This window comes from Gymnoscopelus microlampas (genome assembly GCF_963454915.1).
Source record: "Gymnoscopelus microlampas genome assembly, chromosome: 11".
Taxonomy (NCBI): domain Eukaryota; kingdom Metazoa; phylum Chordata; class Actinopteri; order Myctophiformes; family Myctophidae; genus Gymnoscopelus; species Gymnoscopelus microlampas.
The window spans coordinates 17,203,628-17,227,625 of record NC_139948.1 but is presented as its reverse complement, the minus strand read 5'-3'; the positions used below and the strand labels follow the sequence as shown (position 1 = coordinate 17,227,625).

The following is a 23,998-nucleotide window of genomic DNA, read 5'->3' as shown; positions in this document are numbered from 1 at the left end:
GACCCGGTCATCAAATTATTGGCTTAGGAATGCAACAAAAACCTCCATGAATTCAAGGCTTCATGGGGTGTGTAATTGATAGAAAATAAGTAATTTTTTCGGGTGAGCTACTCCTTTAAAGGCTCTGGGAGAAGTTAAACGGCTGCAAGAAAATATACAAGACAAAGAATGTAACACAGAGAGGCGAAAGAAAAATGTCTCGACATGGGCACTTATCAGATACCAGAATTTGTTTACATTTAGTACGGAGTATTACATGGCATGTGAAAACAGTTTTTAAGGTGTTCTGTGCCTATATAGCGAATGGTGGAATGTCTGGGAAGATTACCCAAGTGATATCGCTCGGGTAACTTTACACCACTCGCTCTAGAGGCACATAACACTTTAAAAAAATGTTTTCACATGCTACGTTATGACGAGTAAACACTAGAGTACAGTATATGTCCGGTTAGGCTGTTGCATGGTTTAGGAGCTATAGCAGAGTCAGCCTGCTGAGATGAACCTTCACTCATGTGTCCAACCCTCCTCTTCCTCTGTGTGAATACAGGACCTGGAGCAGCAGTTGGATGAAGAGGAGGCTGCCAGACAGAGACTCCAGCTGGAAAAGGTCACCCTGGAGGCCAAGATGAAGAAGGTGGAAGATGATGTTATGGTGCTGGATGACCAGAACAACAAACTCAACAAGGTCAGAATTACAATTTAAGCATATAGCAGATTCTCTTATCTAGCAAGAAGTGCAGATGATAAAGTGCTGAGGTGAACTGCTAAAACCATGGATTCTTTGTTTCAGAAGCAAGCATATATATGTTATTCTTCTCACTTGTTTACCCTGCTTCAATATTAAGCAAACTAAGATGGGCAGATGTTTTGAGATGTTTCAACATTGTGTTGTTTGTGAGCACAGGAGAAGAAGCTGATGGAAGAGAGGATCTCTGAGTTCACCACCAACCTGGCCGAGGAAGAGGAGAAGTCCAAGAGTCTGCAGAAACTCAAGACCAAACACGAGGCCATGATCACAGACCTGGAAGGTAGGCTGGACACACACACACACACACACACACACACACACACACACACACACACACACACACACTCACACTCACACTCACTCACTCACCACAATAACGTCTAGCAGATATTAAGGTCATATTTATATAGCAACAAGTGTAAAAACTGCATTTCTTGGAGGAGAATTGGCCAAAAGGGTAACAGCATGCCGTTTCTACATTGTCTCTCCCTCTCTCTCCCATCCTACTCAGACCGTCTACGGCGTGAGGAGAAACAGCGTCAGGAGTTGGAGAAGAACCGCCGTAAGCTGGAAGGAGATTCCACAGAGCTCCATGACCAGATTGCTGAGCTGCAGGCCCAGATCGCTGAGCTTCGTGCACAGCTGGCCAAGAAGGAAGAAGAACTCCAGGCAGCTCTGGCCAGGTCTGTGTGTGAGCACATGCACATGGCTTCTTAAAGAAATAGTTCATCCAAACATTTTAATTATTGTCCCTCATGCCAATGGAAACGCAGATTATTTGTCCACAAAACACTCCTTGAGTCTGCCAGCAAAACTTTGTACCTTTATGTTTTTTCATTGGCATGATAGAGAGTAGATGATTACAGAATTAACATTGTTTTCTGCACCTTGGGAGAGTTTCCAGCCTTTAATAGTCAATGTAGGTGACTGACTGACTCGCCATTGTTGAAAGATGCATGAGTGTTCCTCGTTCTGCTCAAGTAGCTTCATCATAGGTTCTGCTTTCCTGACAAATTCAAACACAGACGTATGCTTTTCCATTATCTCACAGCCAGCGATATGCTGATATTTCATATTTTTCTGGGCGAGTTCATTCCATTTAAATGGTCCATCAAGTAACTGGTCAGAATTGCTAAGTTTTTATAACAGACAAAACCGAGACAGGGCTTTGGAATTGGATCACTTGGACTGATTTTGCGATTCGTTTTCCCAATGCCTTCAGTAAAATGTTGTAGTCAAATTTTCCTGCCATGTTGCATGTTGTCTCCATGAAGTTCCGTTTGACTAATAATGACAGGCTCTGTCTTGCTCTCCTTGTTGGATTGAGCATAGATTCAGCTGTCTACAGTAGGTAGACTGCCACTTTACCAGTCCTGCCAGCAGTATAAGGTTTGATCACGAATAAGAGGGATGTCAGCTGGTTGTATTCTAACATTATTTATTTTTTATTAGACACTTCATGTCCTACTTTCCCAAAGGTCATGCCCACTTGCCCCGAAAAGTACATTTTCCATTATAAAATGATAGGTAAAAGTTGCGCTTGTAGAACAACTCAATGTTAAATCCAATGATAACTGCCAAGTGGCGACAGTCACTTTGAAAAACCAGAATGAGTGCAACTGCTAGTTGTAAAAAGGTAGCATTGTTCTTCATGAATAGCCTATAATATATTGCTCAAAGAAATGTAGGGAACACTTTGATCCCTTAATTATTTTGAGTTTTCATGAACTGTGTACATACTGCTGACAAGAACTGCTCAAAAGAATTAAGGGATCAAAGTGTTCCCTTAATTATTTTGAGCAGTGTATTTAATGAAGACGGAATGTACTTGCCCGTCGGGCAACCTGGAAGCAAACTCCACTTGCTCGAACATTTTATTCACTTGCCACAGGCAGTTGGGCAACCGTTAGTGTCTATCCCTGCAATAACATGATGTAACTAGTCCATTAGCGACATATAGTGCTCCGTTGCGCTGTTGATTCGAAATTAATAATCCAAAAATAGCATCTCATTGACTTCCATTGTATGATGAAACGGCTCTCAAAGTCACTCTTTTAGCACAAAAACAAAGCTGAAAATGTTAACTTATCCTGCGTGTGTTTTTGTGGTGTTATATATTGTCATTTATATTGTTGAATTAGCTTTGTTTGCCTTCGTTTATGTGCTAAAGTGTTTTTGGATTATTAATTTCTAATCAACTGTGCAATGGAACGTTATGTCACTAATTGGACTAGTTACATCATTACACGGTAAGAAGACAACCTAATGCACGTTTTGCCAACTTCTTTCAACTACTTTCCCATTCAGTTTTATGTACAGTAAAGCACATTTCACCTTGTAAGTGCTCCATGAATTTAGTATTTAGTTGTAATATAGTTATGACAGATTATCTGAGGAAAGTGGTACGGATGGAGGCGTCTCCTCATGTTTTTGTTTGTTTTTTCCCTGCTTCTTGTTTGTTTTTTCCCTGCTCTCAGGATCGAGGAGGAGGCCGCCCAGAAGAACCTGGCCCAGAAGAAGATCCGTGAGATGGAGGCTCAGCTCTCAGAACTGCAGGAGGACCTGGAGCTGGAGAGGCAAGCCCGTACCAAGGCTGAGAAACACCGCAGAGACCTGGGAGAGGAGCTGGAGGCCCTCAAGACAGAGCTGGAAGACACAATAGACTCCACAGCCGCTCAGCAGGAGCTCAGGTATACAGAATGGATTGCATTCACTTTCCACTTTGAGTACATGTCAAAAGTACTTGGCAAAAGTGACATTTTTTTCATCTGAAAGTGTAAATTAGCCCTAAGAGTGTTTGAGTAGAACTAGTTAAATGAAGAACTTACCATTTTTTTTTTTTACATCACATCCAACATGAATTATGATCTAAATTGTCCTGGATTATGTTGCATAGACTTTATTTATCTCTAACATGTTCCATGTCAATCAATTACTTTATTTATCTCTAACATGTTCCATGGCAATCAATGACTTTATATATCACCTTTCACCTTCCATACAAAAAAACCTCAAAGTGCTTTACAATTATGAAGACAAAAGGCATCATGAGAACCAGAATAAAATGTTCACATTCTAGACAGTTACAGTATTGAAAGAGAGGAGAGAGAATACAAATGAATCATCGCTGATACATCTTGATGTCCTCAGGACCAAGCGTGAGACGGAGGTCGCTCACATGAAGAAGACCCTGGATGACGAGGCCAAAGTACATGAGAATCAGGTGGCCGAGATGAGGCAGAAACACGGCCAGGCCTTCGACGAGCTCAACGAGCAGCTGGAGCAGTCCAAGAGAGTACGCAACCATCTTCACATACAGTACACGCTTAATGTTGTTTGTCACTTAGCTGAATGTCAATTAAATTATTTGAAACCAATGTTTTAACCCTCTTTTAAACGTGTACACAACATTGAATCTTACACTCCCTTCATGTCTGGCTCCCTGCAGAACAAGGTGTCGGTAGAGAAAGCCAAGCAGGCTCTGGAGTCGGAGAGGAACGAACTGGCCATCGAGCTGCAGACGCTGAACCAGACCAAGGGGGAGTCTGAACACCGCAGGAAGAAGGCTGAGACCCAGCTGCAGGAGCTGCAGGTCAAACACGGCGAGACTGAACGCAACCGACAGGAAATGTTTGAGAAGATGACCAAAATGCAGGTACGACTGAAACCTGGATGGGTTTGAGTTATTTATTTGTTTAGTCAGTGTTTTAGGTTTTTGAATACACAGCACTCATTTCATAACATATCATTTCTTTCTGGGGATGTTATTCAAATTTTGTAAGCTTTTAGTGCCGTCTAAAGGGTCATCCACACCAGGAATGAAAACGGTAACGATAAATATAGATTTTGAAAGAAGCTTTTGTTCTCAAGCTGGTAATAGCAAAGTTATCCAAGGACCTTTTAACCTTTGGTTATGCACAGGTTAAAAGGTCATTTCTATTTATAAAGTCTCCTAAAGAGTCCACACCACAACTTTAAGGATGACACTGATGAATGATCATTGTCAGCCAATCAAAATAAATCTGAATTTACAAGGCATCATATTAAACGTCACGTTCAAGAGTTGATTAATGTACTCCTGCATTCATGCTGCGTCTCTCTGATAGGCGGAGCTGGAGTCCGTGACTGGCTTGCTGAGTGACGTGGAAGGAAAGTCCATCAAGGCCAGCAAGGACTGCTCTGCTGTGGAGTCCACGCTCCAGGATGTCCAGGTACACAACCACACTGTCAAATCCTGAGTGTTCATATAACTCTGAGAGTGTACAAATTACTGTTGAATTCTGAGAGTTCATTTAACCCTGAGAGTGTACAAATGTGATTTGTACACTGAGTTACAAATGGATAAATGAACACTCTGTGCAAACTAAACAATAACGCACTGCTGTGTCCTGAAAGCTCCAAACTTTGTGAATGTCCCGTACTATATATAGCTCTTAAGTACATTTAAACTTTATTGTCATATCACAGGTGTAAAGAAAAGTGGGTGAAATTATTTTTCGTACAAGCTCCTATCATTTGCAGTTTTTAGGATTGGGAAGAAAAACAGAGAGATGGAAAGCACAAGGAAAACATGTCAGATATTCAAATATTCCTGATATGAGTAGAGTGACAGCTGGGTCCTCATCTCCTCTGACCAGCAGGTCAGATATGAGTAGATGACTAGCTAACCTACAATTATTTATTTTTAAATATTATATTGGACAGGATGTTTTCACAGTGAGGTTTTCACATGTCATAACATTGTATACGGTCACAAATGGAATTATAATGTATCGTATACTGCAGAAGCATTAGATTATGTCTACAGTCATAACCACTGTAAAAGTTCTCTTTCTTTCTCCTTTGCAACATTCTTCCTTGCTTGGTCACTAATTTCTTTGTCTCTTTTCCTCTCTCCCCCCTCCGTATTCTGTACATCAGGAACTGCTCCAAGAGGAGACTCGTCAGAAGTTGTCCCTCGGCACTCGTCTCCGTCAGCTGGAAGATGATCAGAACAACCTGCGAGAGCAGCTGGAGGAGGAAGAGGAGGGCAAGAGGACCATAGAGAAGCAGCTCCTGACAGTCCAGGCTCAGGTAAGAGACCTCCTGGTCCCAAATGCAGAGGTGCTCTTTGGAGTTGAGGGTTACAGAGATGCACCCAGAGTTTTGGTGACTCATATGAACCGGAAATGTTATGAGCCTCAAATGTGTGGGACACTCAAATGTAACGGTGCCTCTCGTCCTGGCAGTACGCCGACTTGAAGAAGAAGGCAGAGCAGGAAGCTGGCTGTCTGGAGAACGCAGAGGAGGGCAAGAAGAGAGTTCAGAGGGACCTGGAGTCAGTGAACCAGCGCCTGGAGGAGAAATGCTCCGCCTTTGACAAGCTTGACAAGACCAAGACACGTCTGCAGCAGGAGCTGGACGACCTTATAGTGGACCAGGACCATCTCCGACAGATCGTCTCGAACTTGGAGAAGAAGCAAAAGAAGTTTGACCAGGTGAGAAAACCATAGATTTGTCAACTTATGGTATAAAATAAAATAAAAATGACTGCTAAAAGCATCTAAAAGGATTGAGCGACACATGAGCTGTTCGCATTCAATAGTATTTGAATGATTTATAAAAATATTTCAGTGAAGACAATATGACTAAAAATCTAGTTGTTTAATCTAGTTGTTTAACACACATTCATTTACTTCTTTCTCAAAACTTGATAATCCTACACATTGGAAAAAACAACCAAAGTAGTAGTAATAATAAGTTTGCCCCTTTTTTTTCCGTCCTTTCCAGATGCTGGCAGAGGAGAAGAACATCTCTGCCCGCTATGCAGAGGAACGTGACCGTGCCGAGGCTCAGGCCAGAGAGAAGGAGACCCGTGCTCTGGCACTAACCCGCGAGCTTGAGTCCCTGATGGACATCAAGGACGAGACGGACCGCAACAACAAGCTACTGCGAGCTGAGATGGAGGACCTGGTCTCCTCCAAGGACGACGTCGGAAAGAGTGTAAAGCCTGTTCTTTCATTCTTTCATAGAAACTCGTTATCGTTGCTGTCGGGCAGAAACCTCATATATTCATATTTTAACTTGTGTTTTTTCGTTAATTAATGCCCTACTTGATCATACTACAGCGTCACTCAAAAGTAGCAGATCTAGTTGATCTGCTACTTTTGCTGTATTTGAATCCTGAAAAGTAGGTTTTGGTTTCCATCTGACAGACATAATATTCTTAATTCTCCATTTATACTTTATGCGGCGAAAATTACGGATCTACAAGCCCAGTCTGATGCGACGTGTATAGCTTGTAGATTGGCTATTTTCGGTGCCTGACACAATGTCCAACCAAGTTTTAAAGTCGGGGCATAAGTGTGTGTGCTTATATTTATAACCTGAACCCAAAGGGTAACTTTGGATTGGGTTCAGATTTGATTTCTGGTTTAAGGGTCAAGGTACGGCATGCAGGGTTGAGAGATCGGCTTAATTTATACTTTGTTGCTCAACCTTTTCTATCAACAAAAAAAAAACATTGCTGGAAAAATACGTCGGTTAAAAATAAGTCATTTTTATGGGTGCTGGAATGGCGCATGGTACCTGTCCACCATCACAGAATCTAGGGGTTTGAATCAATCGTGGAGCATCTGGCTTTCCAAGCATGTTTAAACGTAATTGATCGTGTCCGGTGAAGGGAAGCCCGGCGGGGAGTGCAATTTTTGTCACTGTGCTAGTGACTCCAACTGGCATAATGACTACTCTGAATTGATTAGTAATGTGATTAAGTATAACCTGGTCTTTAGGGTGGTTAGGATGTGAATGTAGTGAGTGGAAATCAGTCATAGGTCCTCGCAAGCATAGGACATGCATGATGTGGTTTCAGTCTGCTTTTGATTATATGCGTTCTGTTCCTGGAACATTCACATCTACCCTCTACACAGTCTGTTTAAAGACCTCATCACTCCAGCCCCACCTGCCCACCATCAACCTTGAATCCTACCACTGTCCTCTTATCTTAAATACTCTGTCATCGCCTCTGTGCCCCGGCCCCCGCCCCCATGTTGCAGGTGCATGAGCTGGAGAAGTCGAAGCGTGGCATGGATCAGCAGCTGGAGGAGATGAGGACCCAGCTGGAGGAGTTGGAGGACGAGCTGCAGGCCACCGAGGACGCCAAGCTGCGTCTGGAGGTCAACATGCAGGCCATGAAGGCCCAGTATGAGAGAGACCTGGCTGGACGCGACGAGATGGGAGAGGAGAAGAAGAGGGCCCTGGTCAAACAGGTAGGCTGGTCTGCATACGTACAAGAAAAAATATATCCAGAAATTCCCAATTCAAGTGAATTCAAACAAGCAATTTAGGCTTTGAAATATTTACAATATTACTTATCTCATTACACAATTGCGAAATAACTTTTTTTGCATTGTGTTGTGCTGCTTAACTGATGTTGAGTGTCTGTGCCTGTGCAGGTGAGGGAGATGGAAATGGAGTTGGAAGACGAGAGGAAGCAGCGTTCTGTTGCCGTGGCAGCACGCAAGAAGATGGAGCTGGACCTGAAGGAGCTGGAGGCAGCCATCGACAACGCCAACAAGAACCGCGACGAGGCCCTCAAGCAACTTAAGAAGCTCCAGGTGTGTGTGTGTGTGTGTGTGTGTGTGTGTGTGTATGTAGAACAGGACTTCTCAAACTTTTTCATGTCAACGACCCCCAAATTGACACGTATAAAAGATATGCCAGGGACCCCCCTAAGAGAAGATTCGTATGACTATAGTAGTGATTATTTTTTAATTTCAAGGACCCCCAGTTTGTTATGCATTAGGCTACGGACCCTCTCTGGGACCCCCAATCTATGCTGTAGTATCATCTGTGTTCATTTAACTCTGAAAGCGCACAAATGGGTCCATTTGGTTCCATTTGTACGCTCTCTGAGTTAGAGACGCATAAGTGTCCATTTCGTTCCTAACTATCAATCATTTGGCTGGGGACCCCCTGGAACCACCTCAAGGACCCCTGGGGGTCTTCGGACCCCACTTTGAGAACCACTGGTGTAGAACGCATCACCCTCTGAAACATCTCGACTGCTAAGTCAACCCAGCCGAACATTCTTAAAGACTACAGTGTTTCCTGTTGTCGTTTTGTCTGCTGTCCAGATGAATGTTGATTTTATTCGTGTCTCCGTCTGTTCCTCTCCCCACAGGCCCAGATGAAGGACCTTCTCAGGGAGCTGGAGGACACCCGCATCTCTAGAGAGGAGATCCTGGCCGTGTCCAAGGAGACTGAGAAGAAGCTGAAGAGCATGGAGGCCGAAATGATCCAGATGCAGGAGGTCAGACCTCACGCCTCTGCAGCTGCCTGTTCAGTGTTCTATTGTCTGTTAATTGCACCCAGACAACACTGGATGAATACACTGTCTATATTATATTAATAACAGATTATTCCGTTTGATCCTACTTACGATTGCTTTGCATAGTTGTTCAAAGAAAACCACTTCTGCCCACACTGACACTGAGTTGTTCCTGTTTCAGGAGCTTGCATCTGCAGAGCGTGTGAAGAGACAGGCCCAGCAGGAGAGAGACGAGCTCCAGGATGAGATCAACAACCAGGCCAGCAAGAAGTAAGACGATACTTCTCCATGAAACCAATAGAGTACTACCGAAGCCAGATTGTTCGGCCCGATCCAATTTTGGGACCTAGCAGTCCTAGCATTTAACTTATTGGCAATCAAATAAATAAAAATAAACTCAAAATGTCTTTTTGATACTATACTATGTATATTCAAATTAACAAAATGTATGGATAATAATACAATGAACAAGTAAATACAAAATACACACAAACTGAACATTTTTTTATTTAACAGCTTAAGGCCTATTCAAACATTTTCAGAAGTAGCCGATCTACAAGCGCACAACACGCGTGTAGATCGGCTACTTTTGAATGTTCAGTTTGTGTGTATTTTGTATTTACTTATTTTAAAGACGACACCTTATCACCCCCACTGTTATCTGCAGCCATCCCCCTACTTCCCTCCATCTCTTGTTTCCCTGTTCCTAACTGCTCTCCTGTCCGTCTCTCAGTGCCCTGATTGCGGAGGAGAAGAGAAGGCTGGAGGCGCGTATCGCTCAGCTGGAGGAGGAGTTGGAGGAGGAGCAGTGCAACACTGAGCTGGTCAACGACCGACTGAAGAGAGCCATGCTGCAGGTCTGTACATCAACAGCATTTAATGTCTGTAACTGAACCTCAGGTTTAACCACTTAAGCCCTATTTTATAAGAAAAGAGCAGATCTGCAAGCTCACAACTTGTCGCAATGGGACACATTGCGACAAGTTGCGAGCTATTTTTGCACCTTAACAATTTTCACCTATGACAAGCCCAATATAGGGACACCATATTGAAATAGGGACACCATATTGAAAGTGGTAGTTAACATGTTCTAAAATGTGTTGATGCACCACAATAAGGTGTCAAATAAAGTGGGATGTTAAAATTGAGTCAGTGTAATCAAATCATGGAGATATGTGATTTCATTATGCATCAAATACTGTATTTTGTGAGGTCAGAGATTTACACCCCTACGGTCAGCATTATAACATTTTCTATTGTCGGAAACCTTTGAGATTCTGAGTTTGCTGAATCAAAAAAGAAAAAGTCCAACAAGCCTCTCTGTCCCACTCAGACGGACCAGATGAACGTGGAGCTGACTGCTGAGCGCAGCACCTCCCAGCGCATTGAGGGAGCTCGTGCCCAGCTGGAGCGTCAGAACAAGGAGTTGAAGATGAAGCTTCATGAGCTGGAAGGAACTGTGAAGTCCAAGTACAAGGCCAGCATCACCGCCCTGGAGGCCAAGATCGCTCAGCTGGAGGAACAGCTGGACCTCGAGACCAGGTAAGATTGGACAGTGATACCAAGCTGTTATTAGAATGTCCTGTAATAACTCTCCAGAAATGCTGCAATGGGCTTGTACATTCTGTATATTTGATTTGAAGAGGCTTATTGAAGAGAATGTCATATTATGAAAGTCAAATACTGTATATTTCAGCCGTATAAAATGTACACCTCACAGATGTGCAAGCCTAAATTCAGAGACTACCCAGTATAAACAAACATTTGCCGGTGTAGCCATAAAACCATATTTCTGGATTAAGTTATGTTATGGAGTATGAGCCTGACCACATGCTGTGCTCCTCATCCAGGGAGAGGCAGGCAGCCTCTAAACTGGTGAGACGTACAGAGAAGAAACTGAAGGAGGTAATCCTTACCGTGGACGATGAGAGACGCAACACGGAGCAATACAAAGACCAGGTCAGTTATTTACATTCGCTGCTTTACAAAGACCTCATGGATGGTACTTTTATGGCATTAAGTTTCTCTACTCCCCCTGGTATTACTATTGGATACAGTTTTTGGGTGTATTGTAAATTAACATCCATAGACTTTTTGGTGTCTTCTCCACATCGCTATCGATATTTCATAAAGGTTATTGTTCTTATCTCGTAACGTGGTGGTTTTCTCATGGTTTCCGTTCAGGCAGAGAAGTTGAACTCTCGCATGAAGCAACTGAAGCGTCAGCTGGAGGAGGCGGAGGAGGAGGCGCAGAGGGCCAATGCCAACCGCAGGAAACTGCAGCGCGAGCTGGAGGACGCCACTGAGTCGGCCGACTCCATGAACCGCGAAGTCAATGTTCTCAAGAACAAGCTCAGGTGGGCAGCAGGACTTAGACTTTTCCAAACATCTCGGCTCACTTAATCGAGAAACCTTGCTTTTACACTAATCTCCATGCTATTGTGGTGCCCCCCCCCCCGAAAACTGATATAATACAATAAATTGAGAGATTGAGAAAAACTTAGCTGTTAAAACAGGGTTATTTTGACTGTGATAAGATCTTATCCTGATACGATCATTTGGGTGAAGTGTTTACATGACCCTTTCCTCTGGGCTGTTTTGTGTATCTTTTCTTTGTTTTTGATGTTACTGAGATAAAAAATCATTGTCCATTTAATGAATTGTCGAATTGATAAAAAGATTTCCCATCCATATTCATACCACCAACTACATAATCATGTCTGCAATGAGTTGCTGTCATAATAACTAGTAATTACTCAGTGTGGTGTGTGTGGCTTGAATTCACTGTAACAGAGGTGACTGTAGCACTGTTTGTTTTTGGTTGTTGCAGGCGTGGAGACCTGCCCCTTACCATGCGACGCATCGTGAGCCGTGCCGGCATCGAGAGCGACGAGGAGAGCGAGCCCAAGGGTGACACGCCCGAGCCCAAACCTGAATGAAGAACCCCAGCATGCACTTCCTGCTCTTTGAATGCAACATGGATTGACGAGACCCAAATACTGACACCAAACACACACACACACACACCTACTGTATGCAGAGGACACACAAGCAAACAATACTGTATGAATAAAGAGGCAGGAGTCTTCAGTCTAAAGGCCCTCATAACGTCTCTCCCTTAACGCTGACAATCCAAGTACACTCTCCCAAATGAAGAAGCCAGTAAACGCATAAATATGCTGACAATCACCACACTGACATGTACTTATATACACACATACACTATTTTTGGGCCAAATTTATTTTTTTCCTCATGCTTCATTCTTCGTGCTATGGGAAGAAAAAACAACCAAGAAATAGATATGAATGATATTTTTTATAAGGAAACATTCCGATGATAATAGTCCTGTTTTAGGATCTATTTTTCTAATTGAAGAAAGAAACAATGAAAGAACTATAAATAAATGAAGAAAGCTTACTGGAAGAGGACCAAAGTAATATCGCAATCTATAGAATTGTATTGTATTCAAGAAGTTTTTATAATGGTTAAGTATGAAAAGTACAACATGTTTATGGCTCTTTGCTCGCTCTCTCACCTTAGTTGTTAACATTATGTGCTGACATGTACCCTTTTAATGTAGTTGTCGTTAGTACTCGACACGACTATGCTTGTTGGGCTTAATGATTCGATAGATACACATTTTAAAGTGCATTTAACGACATGGATTCACGTGCAGCATCACACAAATTGTGTCCCGTTGGCGCATAACGAAGGTGGTGGATTGTGCTAGATTTTGCACTGACATGTAAAATGGTGGCTGAGGCATTGCAATGCTGAGGCATTGTAAACCACGTCAATGGTGACAAAGTTTCACACGACAATGCACGCGCTCATATAGTCACGCACCCAATATGCCGACAGGCCTTAAATACAGTTCTCTACTGTGCAAGGTTTATTTCCCCTGCTCTGGACACATGTAGATTTTTTTTCCGTATGTTTCTTTACTACTATCAATGTTTTTTATTGATGCGCAGGGTAAAACAGGGTGGTGGGGTTGATCAATACTCACAGCACGCACTGTATTCTCAGGGCACAGCTTGATGGGGTGGAGGAGGTGAAGTTTCTACACACCAAAGGGAGTTCGAAGGGAAGGTGGAGGTTGTGACTACTGGCACATTAGGACATGGGTGACCAGTACACAGTAAAATCCTGTGTTCATTTAACTATGAGTGTAAAACTGAATCCTTGGGTATAATTCTTATACTTGTGACTTGAATTAACACAGGATTTTGCTGTTTACCATAGCCTAAATACACTGTATCCTGACAGTAAAGTGACGATGCAAAGAAGGATCTATCATATCTATCATATCAGATAAATGGTGATGTTACAGTGAGAACAGAGATGAGATAGTGTTAGGTCTTCCCCACCAGCTGTGCTCGAGGTCTGCTTTTTGGCTCACACTGCTGGAAAGTGAGAGGACTGTGTTATTAAGGATAACAGACAACTAAAGGATCTATGTGTCTATATTCTTTCGCACTTAAGAACCAAGAAATGAAGAGAAAAACCCGAAAAAGTTTCTGTCTGCACCTCTGGAAGCGAAACATTGAGAGACGATTTGTGAATTTGTTGGTATTATTGCAATAAAAGAGGCTTTCTAAACCGCTACATCTTGTCCACTTGGGTGTTTGTCGCTATTTTACAGTTATGTTTATTATGGTGGTTGCTATTATGTTTTCATACAGTATCTAAGATGACACTGTAAAAGCCAATGGGATGTTTTTGAATTGGCATAGCATCACCAGCAGAGGGCAGTCTAGGCTCTGTTTACTACTGGACAAGCAGCAGAGCATAATGATGTATCAAGTCTGAACCGGTTCTATCACTTCGCAGAATAATAGTCAACAAAGATGCACACATTTGGGTGAGAACCGATTTTATTTAAATTTTTGGTGTGTGTGAAATCCTAACCTCACTGTAGTTACAAGTCATATTTTCGGGCGAGAACTTTAGTAAAAACATTAAAATACTAGAGAACAGGTAGTAAACATGCAAAATGTAAAACACATTTTCTGTTATGGCAATATCAATTTTATACTGTAACATGAGGGAGTGGGAAAAACGGGAAAATGTTCATGATCTATGATCATTGTTGTAACAGTTGTAACTTCATACTTGAGTCCATGTAAAGTAGATGTACTTATTGGTGTATTGCTGACTGCACCTGTACATTTCTCTGGATAAACTGATAAACTAGGCATTGTGAGCTTGTTGATGTGCTATTTTGAAATGGCATTTAGGTTGAAGTGGTAGTGTATGTTTTGTAATAATCAAAATTGACATTTAGTAACTAAGGTTTTCAAATAATTGTAGTGGAGTAAAAGTATAACATTTGCCTCTGAGATGTAGTGGATTAGAAGTAAAAGTACTGAAAATTGGAAACACTCCAGTAAAGTAAAAAATACCTCAAAACAAGTACAGTACTTGAGTAAATGTACTTAGTTACTTTACACCACTGCCCATTAGTTGTTTATCCATTGAGATCCCATTCGGATAATTCAGGCAGTGAGTCAGCGTTTCTTTCCAAGGCCACGTTCTCTAATAATCATGTAATATTAAAAGTTTACAGCACCTGTAAAATCTTAAATGGATTGGGTGGGAATATCGCGATATCAACAGCAGCGATAAAATAGGAGGAACAGTGCAGCAGTCTGGTTGGAGAGGCGGAGCCAAAAAAAGAGCAGATCTACAAGTTAACAACGCGTCTCACTGCGACACGGTGTTTTCTTGTATATCTGTTCTTTTATGGCATTCATTACCAGGAGGAGTAGAGTAGAGGGGCAGATAGTGGTTTAAACCCTCATCAAAGAGCAGCTCTGAGGATAGAATAGATAGAGAACCAACCGTTTGTTTATTGTTTAAAGGATTCAGTGAAGGAGGAAACGAACCTGCATAGTTTGACCACTTGATCGATTTTTCATTTTGTAACTGTAAAATAGCTATATAGTCTGGTTATTGTTTTTGGTTATTATTTTTGACCACAAAACATCCAACTTCTTCGCATGTGTCTGCCTCTACAAGAAACCAGCCGGTAAGTGAAAAGGACAGGTGCTGATGATGCTGAATACATGGGTTATGAATGATGATGGTTTTGTGATGATACTGATAATTATTTTATTATTATTATTATTATAATTCGCTTTGCATTCTTGACTCCACTTATATTGTTAATGTCAAGTTGTCATGTGTTTCCAATGTGAGGCCAATCCTGCCAGTCAGTCAGCAAATTTGGTCATTATATAGCCTAACTGACTACATGCAATAGCTAATCAGATAATAGTATATGATAACTATAATCAGCCCATATTACATTTTTTTTTAAGTGTAATGAGATTAATTACATTGTCAAAGAAGCTTTATTACATTTTTGATTACTTATTTAAATGATTTTCAACTCCCATCTTGAGAGCTCAGTTTGGGTCCCCTTTCTCAGTCCAGAACCCTGTTGTCCCCAATCCACACCTCAGCTTCTGAACCCCCCACCCAGCCTGATAGATAGATAGATAGATAGATAGATAGATAGATACTACCTACTGTACATACAAACTGAGCAGACAACTGACCTATGGGCCACATGGCTCAGAGTCAGGACCTGCTGTTTCCCAAGTCTACTTATATGATGACATACAGTACTGTATATTATGCAATGTTTGATGTTGCAGTAATTCTAAAGTATATCGATTTGATTTAAAAAATGTTGTAATCATCAATAAGAGATTACATTGCTAATTACAAAATGTGTCATGTAATTTGTATTGAGTAACCAGTAACTGACTACATTTCAGTCAGTCAGTCAGTCAGTCAGTCAACACACACACACACACACACACACACACACACACACACACACACACACACACACACACACACACACACACACACACACACACACACTCACTCACTCACTCACTCACTCACTCACTCACTCACTCACTCACTCACTCACTCACTCACTCACTCACATGAAATGCATTAAAAGCACGTGCAGCAGGATCACAAAGCACTTGTCCTAATATGTGAGATGCTCGTCTGTGATTGGTTAATGGGTAGCTGTATCTTGGACGGTCACAGGACACACAGTAGTCAGCTAGCCCTATAGTCTGGTCTCCCTGAACTCCCATCAGTTACAGGCAGACCTCCACGCTGCACCTCTCCGCTTCAAATGTAGGCATATAACTTATCCTCTGAGTTGATTTTGTGCCAATTCGTTCTGTCTGTATGGATAGTCTAATTCACTAACATCACATTATTTATGAGATAATATTTCATTCACTTTTTGATCTTCTTGCCAGCAGTGTTCTGCAGTAGTAGCTGGAAGGACGCTGGCAGAGTGAAGACTGACGATAAAGTTGGAAGGGAGACTTTGACTGCAAGCTAAAGGGAACTGCACTTGATTATTCTATTGAAGAACCATGGAACTCTCACTGGTGAGTCTTATCACTGGAAGAATTGAATACATGTATTCCAATTCCACAGTGCTAACACAGCACAATTCTGAGTGTTAGTTTAAATTGAGTGTGTAGAGTGTGTAAAAAAATGACTGTGATAGGTACGTGTACACACTCCCAGTTAAACTAACGCTCGAGATTTTGCTGGGTATTATGCGTACATTTGTGGAAGTAAAATGCTATAAAATATGACTGATGTTGTATATTATAACAATTTTAGCCATCTGTTTTCCATCTTAAATAGCTGAGATTGAATCAGATTCCTGTGACCCGTCTACATCTAGCACAGCTGCACTCTCTGTGCCCTCGGTTCCTGTTCCTCTAGTCTACACTCTGTTATCTAAATAAAGCAAAAAGAATGCAGCAGCAATAGCAGAAAAAATAAAATAACAGCTAAGACCTAAAGGTGGGCGGAACTATGCCAAGCCTCCACTATAGTAGCCATACAATTGGTTAATCGTCAATTGGCACATCCACATTTTAAGGCAAGTGATAACTGCTGTTGATTCAAGTCCAACTGAAGAAAGCACAGGTGAAAGGACTGCTGGGTTATAAAGCGCTAAGGACGTGTGGTAAATCTTTGTCATATCACTGAACGTTTGTCACAGAGTAATTAAACAGGGCAGACACTGTGCATTTTGTCTCAAGCGATAAGGAGTAGGAACATAGGTTATGGAGGACCAAGTGATAAGCAACTGTGCACTTTCTGCTTAGAAAGATGCTCCTGTGATCTGTATTGAGCAACCAGGAACTCTAAGGCAAATGGGAAAAGTTACAAACATGCAGGATAAACAGGATGTGCTTTTGAAATCGGCAAGTGGCCTGGGGAAGGTAGGGATGGCTGTGTTTTGTTTGCAAAATAATGACTGTAATCTGTGATGTGTTAACCTGTGGTGGTACCATAAAGTCCAAGAGTTGGAAATGACTTTGCAGGTAAAGCCTAACCGCACACACGTCCGGTTATGTTTTAGCTACTTGTGCAGTGGTGTTGGCAGACTGCATGGAATTTCTTCTGCCACCTTTCAATTGGTGACTAATTCTGGATAGCACTGGTGATGCTTGGCATGGAGGACAACACTGAGCGAGTGCTTTGCGTTTGTGCTCAAACCCAGACGTCTCTGTCCATAAAGTGTTTTCTAATTTATTATCATCTTCTACTTTACTTATATTTTCACGCCCACATTGCATCAACACACGTTATCCTGCCATGCTGTTGTGAAATCGATGTTAACCACCTTCTCTTTGTTCCTTCTCTCTCTTCCTACCTACCTACCTCTCTCTCTCTCGATCCCTCCTCAGACCCCACCTGTCATCAAAGCCTTCATGTGCGGCTCTCTCAGTGGAACCTGCTCCACGCTGCTCTTCCAACCACTGGACCTGGTCAAGACACGCCTGCAGACCCTGCAGGCCGGCGTGCAGCCTGGGTGAGTCTGTGTGCTGTAAACACAGCCGTATGCACGCACATACACTTTCTAATTGTAAACGTTAGGGTGGATAGCTAGCTGACTGACCATATTGTATGCCCTCTGGCTTACTGTATGTGACCTCCCAACAGTGCCTGGTGTTCTATTGACAGTCATCAACAGAGCACTCATCTCGTATCAGACAATGTACACGTTGCCCTGAATGTGGGAGAAAATGCAAATTCTCCAATGTCAACTTATTTCCTTTTTGTATCCGATGTGGTACTTGTATACCGGTCTGTTATTGTAGCCACTTGAGCCCTATTTTATATTATTTTTTCTTTAAAGATTTTTCTTTTCTTTTTTATGCCTTTATTGATAGTATACAGTATACAGATAGGACACGCAGCAAAGGGTGCCGGGATCGGGACTCGAATCCGCGGCGCGCTGTCAGTCTGCAATAGAGCCTAGGTGCCCGGACCGCTAGGCCAGCAATCCGGGCCCTATTATATTTCTAATCGCCGCCCATCTCTTTCAGTTTATTTCAAAGTAATCTGACCTAACCCTTTAAGTCAAGTCAGTCAGTTAGTTAGTCAGTGAGCGCACATGGCTTCACATGCACACGCACACAGACAGTGCCGGCATTTGTTCATTTTGACGACATACTCACATGAAAAGCATTAGAAGCACGTGTAGCAGGATCACAAATCGCTTCTCCTATGATTTGAGATGCTAATATGTGATTGGTTAATGGGTAGCTGTATCTTGCATAGTCACAGGACACACACTTAGTCAGCTGGCCTTATATTCTGCCATCCGTTTAAGGCAGACCTTGACAATGAACCTCTCACTGGAGCCCTACACCAGGTTGAAAGTGGTTAAAGTGTGTTTCTAACCGTCTCCTGTCTCTTTCAGTTCAGCCAGAGTGGGGATGGTGACCATGTTTCTTAGTGTCGTGCGAACCGAGAAACTGCTGGGACTGTGGAAGGGGATATCGCCTGTAAGTATGCCCTTCCATCTGCTGCCACGCACATGCACATGCACATGCACATGCACATGCACATGCACATGCACATGCACATGCACATGCACATGCACATGCACATGCACATGCACAGATGTATCTGTATGTTGTGTCCCCTATTACTGAGGGGCCTCATATACATTTTTTTCCCTCACTCCTCCTGCAGTCTTTCGTTAGGACCATCCCCGGAGTGGGAATCTACTTCAGCACCTACTACTCACTGAAGCAGCACTTCTTCCAGGAGAGGACCCTGGGGGCCATGGATGCTGTGCTGCTCGGGGCCGGGGCCCGCACTGTTGCGGGGGTCTTTATGCTGCCTGTCACGGTCATCAAGACCCGCTTTGAGGTGAGTAGAGGCATGATGGGTGATGATGATGTGATGCAGGCTGAAAACGCCTGCTTACAGTACTTAGGTTAGTAAGGAAAGGCTAATGGATATTAAAACTCCCCTCCAGTGGATGTTATCTCACCAAACTGTGAACAGGGTTGTTGTTTGAAATCATACATCATCAATGTATAGAAACACAGGTTGGCAAAGGAAAATATTAAACCAACAGGGATTGAGGTTTAAAACCTGTGTGTTGTTGCGTTTCAGAGTGGCAGGTATAACTACGGCAGTGTGACTGGGGCTCTGCGAAGTGTGTATCAGACCGAGGGACCCATGGCTCTGTTCTCTGGCCTGATGGTGACTCTCCTCAGAGACGCTCCCTTCTCTGGCATCTACCTCATGTTCTATAGCCAGGCCAAAGCAGCACTGCCCAACGGTACGTTTTAACACTGAGAGCTAAAAATTAACACGTTACGAATCACACAACGGAACAAAATCACTTGAACCCTAGCATCCCTATTCCCTGGGGAGAATAGGGATGCTAGTCAGCTCGTAGGTCTGCTATTTTTGGAGAGATTTTGTGTAGAGGGAAAAAAGAGGGGGCCAAGTACAGAGCCAACTCAGGTCCAGTGTACTATAGAGGGTTTAAGTGGTTAAAGTTAATCATTAAGCTGAAGCACCTCAGTCGGTGTCATTTCGAAACTAAATCTCATTCTGTTTGTTTCAGAGATCAGCACTTGTGCCTACGCCCCGCTGGCAAACTTCAGTTGTGGCGTCGTGGCAGGGGTGTTGGCGTCGCTGATCACCCAGCCTGCCGACGTGGTAAAAACACACGTTCAAGTGAACCCACAGCTGTACAAGAGGACGACAGATGCTGTTCGATTCATCTACATGGTAACTGTCACCTCTTATATTACACACACAAAAAAATATATATATATATATCATATATTATATATTATATATATATATATATAAAAGAATCACCTGATATATATTTGTGGATAAGAATGTTTTAATGAGGCTGACATTTTGGTCAGAATTTACTTTCTATAAGATAAGCTAGACCTACTATTGATCCCCTTGGAGAAATTATGGTATCGTGGCAGTGACAGCAGTAAAGTGCCATCCACACCAAGCACTATTAACTATAACTATAAATATATTGTTTTAAAAATCCACACCTCTATAACAATGAGAGTTGTGAATGATATAGATATAGTTATGTTGCTTGGTGTGTGCAGCCTTTTGGAGTGAAAAACATGATAGGTACAACAGGAAAGAGCAGAGAGATAAGAATAAGATAAATAGACTAGCCGTTTTCAGCTGGGAAGAAACACTTTGGTGGACACTCAGCCTGAGTATCTGCATAATATGTACAGTCTATCAATAGTAAATATATGAGTATATTGTATATACAGTCTATCAACAATGACTGTATGAGGGAAGTTGGCTATCGTGGCATGGCATATGTGAAGTAAATCATGGTGATTCACTGGTAAATCACTAAAGCATCGGTAGCCAGAGAGGCGTATCAATCAGTTTGTTTCATTAGTGTTTATTATTCATAAAAACATGTTGGCTTACTTGGGTATGAGTTCTATGCCAACTTTAATTTAGCTCTATTCATATTTTAATCTCATTGTTTTTATTTAGACAGACAGACAGACAGACAGACAGACAGACAGACAGACAGACAGACCTATTTAAAGCTCACCACTCTTCTCCAACACTGTTGGGTGTCATGTTTAACATGTATGTTTTAATGTAGGTCAGGTTAAATATACCCTGTATAGTATTCTACGTGGTATGTCTGACTGTATGTTGGTCAACCTCATCAGTAGAATGAGAACATTGCAGTTAAGGTAAAACAACATTAACCCCTATATACTATACCTATACTAGCTATTTTGAACAAATAAAATAAAAAAATGTATTTCTAAAAATGCAGTCACCATTTTCCCCCAAAATAGGGAATTATGTGGGATTAATGTGGTTAAATAAAAGGCGTGCATGCCCCTCCCCCCCCCCTCCCCAAAGAAAAGAGAGAAAAAAAAACAGAATCCAGGATAGAAATACTTACTAGAGTGAATGAGCCGAGTTTATGTTATGTATGTTTCCAGAAGGTACATTAATATACAATGTAGACTACAGTAGATAACTTTTAAACCAAGGCATGCTGCTTTCATAGTTTGGAACCTCTCATTTCTCATTGTAGTACATTGTATTTTCTTTTTTTTTTTTCATTACTTATAACACCTGTGCTTATTTGCTTCTGTCTGTCTCGCTCTCTTTCTGTCTGTTTTTCTTTCTTTCTGTGTGTGTCTCTTTCGCTCTCTCTTTCTGTCTGTGTGTCTCTCTCTCTTTCTCTCGCTATCTTTCTGTCTGTGTGTCTCTTTCTGTGTGTCTCTCTCTCTCAGGAACATGGGTTCCAAGGATTCTTCCGTGGTGCAGTTCCACGTTCTCTGAGGAGAACCATGATGGCAGCCATGGCGTGGACGGTGTACGAGCAGATGATGGCCCGTGTTGGACTCCGATCCTGAAGAGGGGGGAGGGGGCATGCTCGAGTCGAATGGAGGAGTGGGAAAAGAGGAGAAAAATAGTTAAAGAGAGCTAAAAGTCAAGTTACATAATGGAGACGGAGCATGCTGAAACCCATCGTGTATGCTGTTTGCTCGAGTAACATTGCATGACGGACTTCAGCAGAGGAGAAGAGATGTTGTTTTTCCTCTACTAGAGGTGGAGAGAAGTATTTGGCATCTCAATGGGGAAAAGCGATCTCAGAATGACTGACACACACTACCAAGTGAAATGTGTGAGCTGGGTTATTGCATATCTCTCGTCTCTCTGCCCTTGGTTTCCTGTGTTTCTAGAACACTCCTCTCTGAGAAATAAAGTGTAGAAATGCCATGGGCAAAAAGTAGAATGAAGAACTATAATGTTTTATACTACTGTATTAGATAGATAGGAGTGTTCTCTGCCTTCTGTATTGCACTAGAAGTTGTTTCATTTTCCTCATGGCTAATGAACCGCTCCTGTTCATAATGACTGACTGAGATTTTCCATATTTTGGAAACACTGCTGGGAATGCCTTTCTGTCAGTTTCTCTGACATTCCGTAGAGTTTGCAACGTACAGTATGGGTGTGATTTCAGAAAGATTGCATTGGCACATTCATTTATTTATTAGTGCCAGTAAATGCTAGATCAAGAGTATTAGTTTGGCATTGCACTTTAACCTCTTGTCATTATTCATACACAGTCAAATCCTCAGTGTTTATTTAAGTCAGAGTTAAGTTAACACTGGATTTTACTGTGTAATTGTGTCAAAGATATGACCACTGTATTATTATTAGTTTTGTTCTAACATAGAATTTTCTCTGCTTGCTGCCTTTTGACATGTACAGATGATTTGCCTTACAATAGAACTATAATCTTATGTGTTTTTTATATTTTGTATTTGTAGTGATATTGTAATGTTCTTAAATATATTACTTTTTTTTTTAAGTCAAATAAATGTACAGTATATTGTATGGAACATGGAATAAAATGGAATTGTATTGCATTTATTGTTCAAATGCCTGTGCTTGCTTCACAAATACCAAACACAAACCCACACACAGCAGCGTACATTCTTTGTTCACCTATTGTCACTTCACCTTCCTTTACTGTAAATTATTTAACAGAAAGTGACATATCTGTTCACATGAGGTTAAACATGAAAAGTCTAACCTCAGTGCTGTTATGACATTTTTCACATGAACTTATGATCCTGGTGTGGGCTGAGTGACCATAGGTCACTGTGACAAAGTACGGTAGTCACAGTTTGACTCACTGACAGACACACTCAATCTATTCAATTGATCTAATCTATTCAATCTATGCCCTAGTTAACTTCAATCATTAAGTCTAGACAGACTTCTACATCAGGTGTTTATTCCCTCTGGTCATGTGTAGGATACATTGCTTTTAATGGTACTTTACAGTAATTCGTCTCTAGCAAAAGGACTGCTTGCTGTTTGAGTTATATTGAGCTATTTCCAAGAGATTCAAAATACATAACAGTCAATTCATTGGACTGTTATGTAATTGCAATTTGCTGTTATGTATTGTCAAGCACATAGAGGCCATATGGCTTATCAGTACTGAGGCATAAGATAAGCAGGCGGAGTGGTGATGTGACACAGCTCACAACTTCATGCATTGAGCACAGTGTTGAGAAAAGATCATATCAAGCTTTAAGTTTATGTTCTACCTCTTGTCTTGAAATAGATAAGTTAGCCTATTAAATATAAACATGCCATACTTCCTTTTTTATTTACATATAATACGGAAAACCTTGGCCTATATAGGCTAAAGTTCTCCATCCTAATGGGGGTTGTTCGTTTAGCAAATTATTTGGTTTGTAGGCCTACTTTTTTCAGATTGCTGTATAGTAAATTTAGCACACAAATCACAGGAGACTAGTTAGCCGCTTACCCACACAAATTGGCTATATTTTGATTAATTTGGATCAATTTGAACCATTAAACGTTAATTGTGCCACATATGTTACAGCTGATTGATTGAATGATTGAATACTTCCTTAACAGACAAGCACAGGGAAGTACAGTTCAATACAAGGTCTGTTAAGAGTATTTTAAACACATTGGGGTCCTTTGTGCTCAATTCAGCTAATGTTATGATCCCCTCTGGTATGACATTTACATGTTAATTCATAGTCTTCATAGAACCTTTAAC

At 41.7% G+C, this 23,998-nt stretch overlaps 2 protein-coding genes across 3 annotated transcripts in view; both read left to right on the top strand.

Moving 5' to 3' along the window:
* Positions 1 to 13,665, top strand: part of LOC311055667 (myosin-9-like) — a 43,807-nt gene extending 30,142 nt beyond the window's left edge. For both annotated transcript variants that reach the window (XM_084071920.1, XM_084071919.1), the window contains 19 exons: positions 548 to 685; positions 905 to 1,028; positions 1,260 to 1,431; positions 3,226 to 3,438; positions 3,899 to 4,043; positions 4,197 to 4,403; positions 4,855 to 4,959; positions 5,669 to 5,821; positions 5,977 to 6,225; positions 6,518 to 6,730; positions 7,783 to 7,995; positions 8,182 to 8,343; positions 8,910 to 9,038; positions 9,238 to 9,326; positions 9,790 to 9,913; positions 10,390 to 10,598; positions 10,907 to 11,015; positions 11,241 to 11,413; positions 11,887 to 13,665. In XM_084071920.1, the coding sequence (XP_083928046.1) occupies positions 548 to 685; positions 905 to 1,028; positions 1,260 to 1,431; positions 3,226 to 3,438; positions 3,899 to 4,043; positions 4,197 to 4,403; positions 4,855 to 4,959; positions 5,669 to 5,821; positions 5,977 to 6,225; positions 6,518 to 6,730; positions 7,783 to 7,995; positions 8,182 to 8,343; positions 8,910 to 9,038; positions 9,238 to 9,326; positions 9,790 to 9,913; positions 10,390 to 10,598; positions 10,907 to 11,015; positions 11,241 to 11,413; positions 11,887 to 11,995 (3,036 nt within the window). In that variant the 3' untranslated portion in view covers positions 11,996 to 13,665. The remainder of the gene's footprint in view (positions 1 to 547; positions 686 to 904; positions 1,029 to 1,259; positions 1,432 to 3,225; positions 3,439 to 3,898; positions 4,044 to 4,196; positions 4,404 to 4,854; positions 4,960 to 5,668; positions 5,822 to 5,976; positions 6,226 to 6,517; positions 6,731 to 7,782; positions 7,996 to 8,181; positions 8,344 to 8,909; positions 9,039 to 9,237; positions 9,327 to 9,789; positions 9,914 to 10,389; positions 10,599 to 10,906; positions 11,016 to 11,240; positions 11,414 to 11,886) is intronic.
* A 1,202-nt stretch (positions 13,666 to 14,867) lies between these two features.
* LOC311055685 (mitochondrial glycine transporter A-like) lies at positions 14,868 to 22,674 on the top strand. Its single transcript, XM_084071951.1, has 8 exons — positions 14,868 to 15,088; positions 16,353 to 16,484; positions 17,805 to 17,929; positions 18,824 to 18,908; positions 19,099 to 19,278; positions 19,528 to 19,696; positions 19,988 to 20,154; positions 21,681 to 22,674. The coding sequence occupies exons 2-8, from the start codon at positions 16,470 to 16,472 to the stop codon at positions 21,801 to 21,803; spliced, it is 864 nt and encodes a 287-aa protein (XP_083928077.1). The 5' UTR covers positions 14,868 to 15,088; positions 16,353 to 16,469; the 3' UTR covers positions 21,804 to 22,674.
* Positions 22,675 to 23,998: the final 1,324 nt, after the last annotated feature.

Excerpts from the sequence above, each read along its gene's own strand:
- LOC311055685 (XM_084071951.1), top strand. Across the intron at positions 18,909-19,098 it reads TGTGGAAGGGGATATCGCCT|TCTTTCGTTAGGACCATCCC; the intron begins GTAAGTATGCCC and ends CTCCTCCTGCAG. Across the intron at positions 20,155-21,680 it reads CTGTTCGATTCATCTACATG|GAACATGGGTTCCAAGGATT; the intron begins GTAACTGTCACC and ends TCTCTCTCTCAG.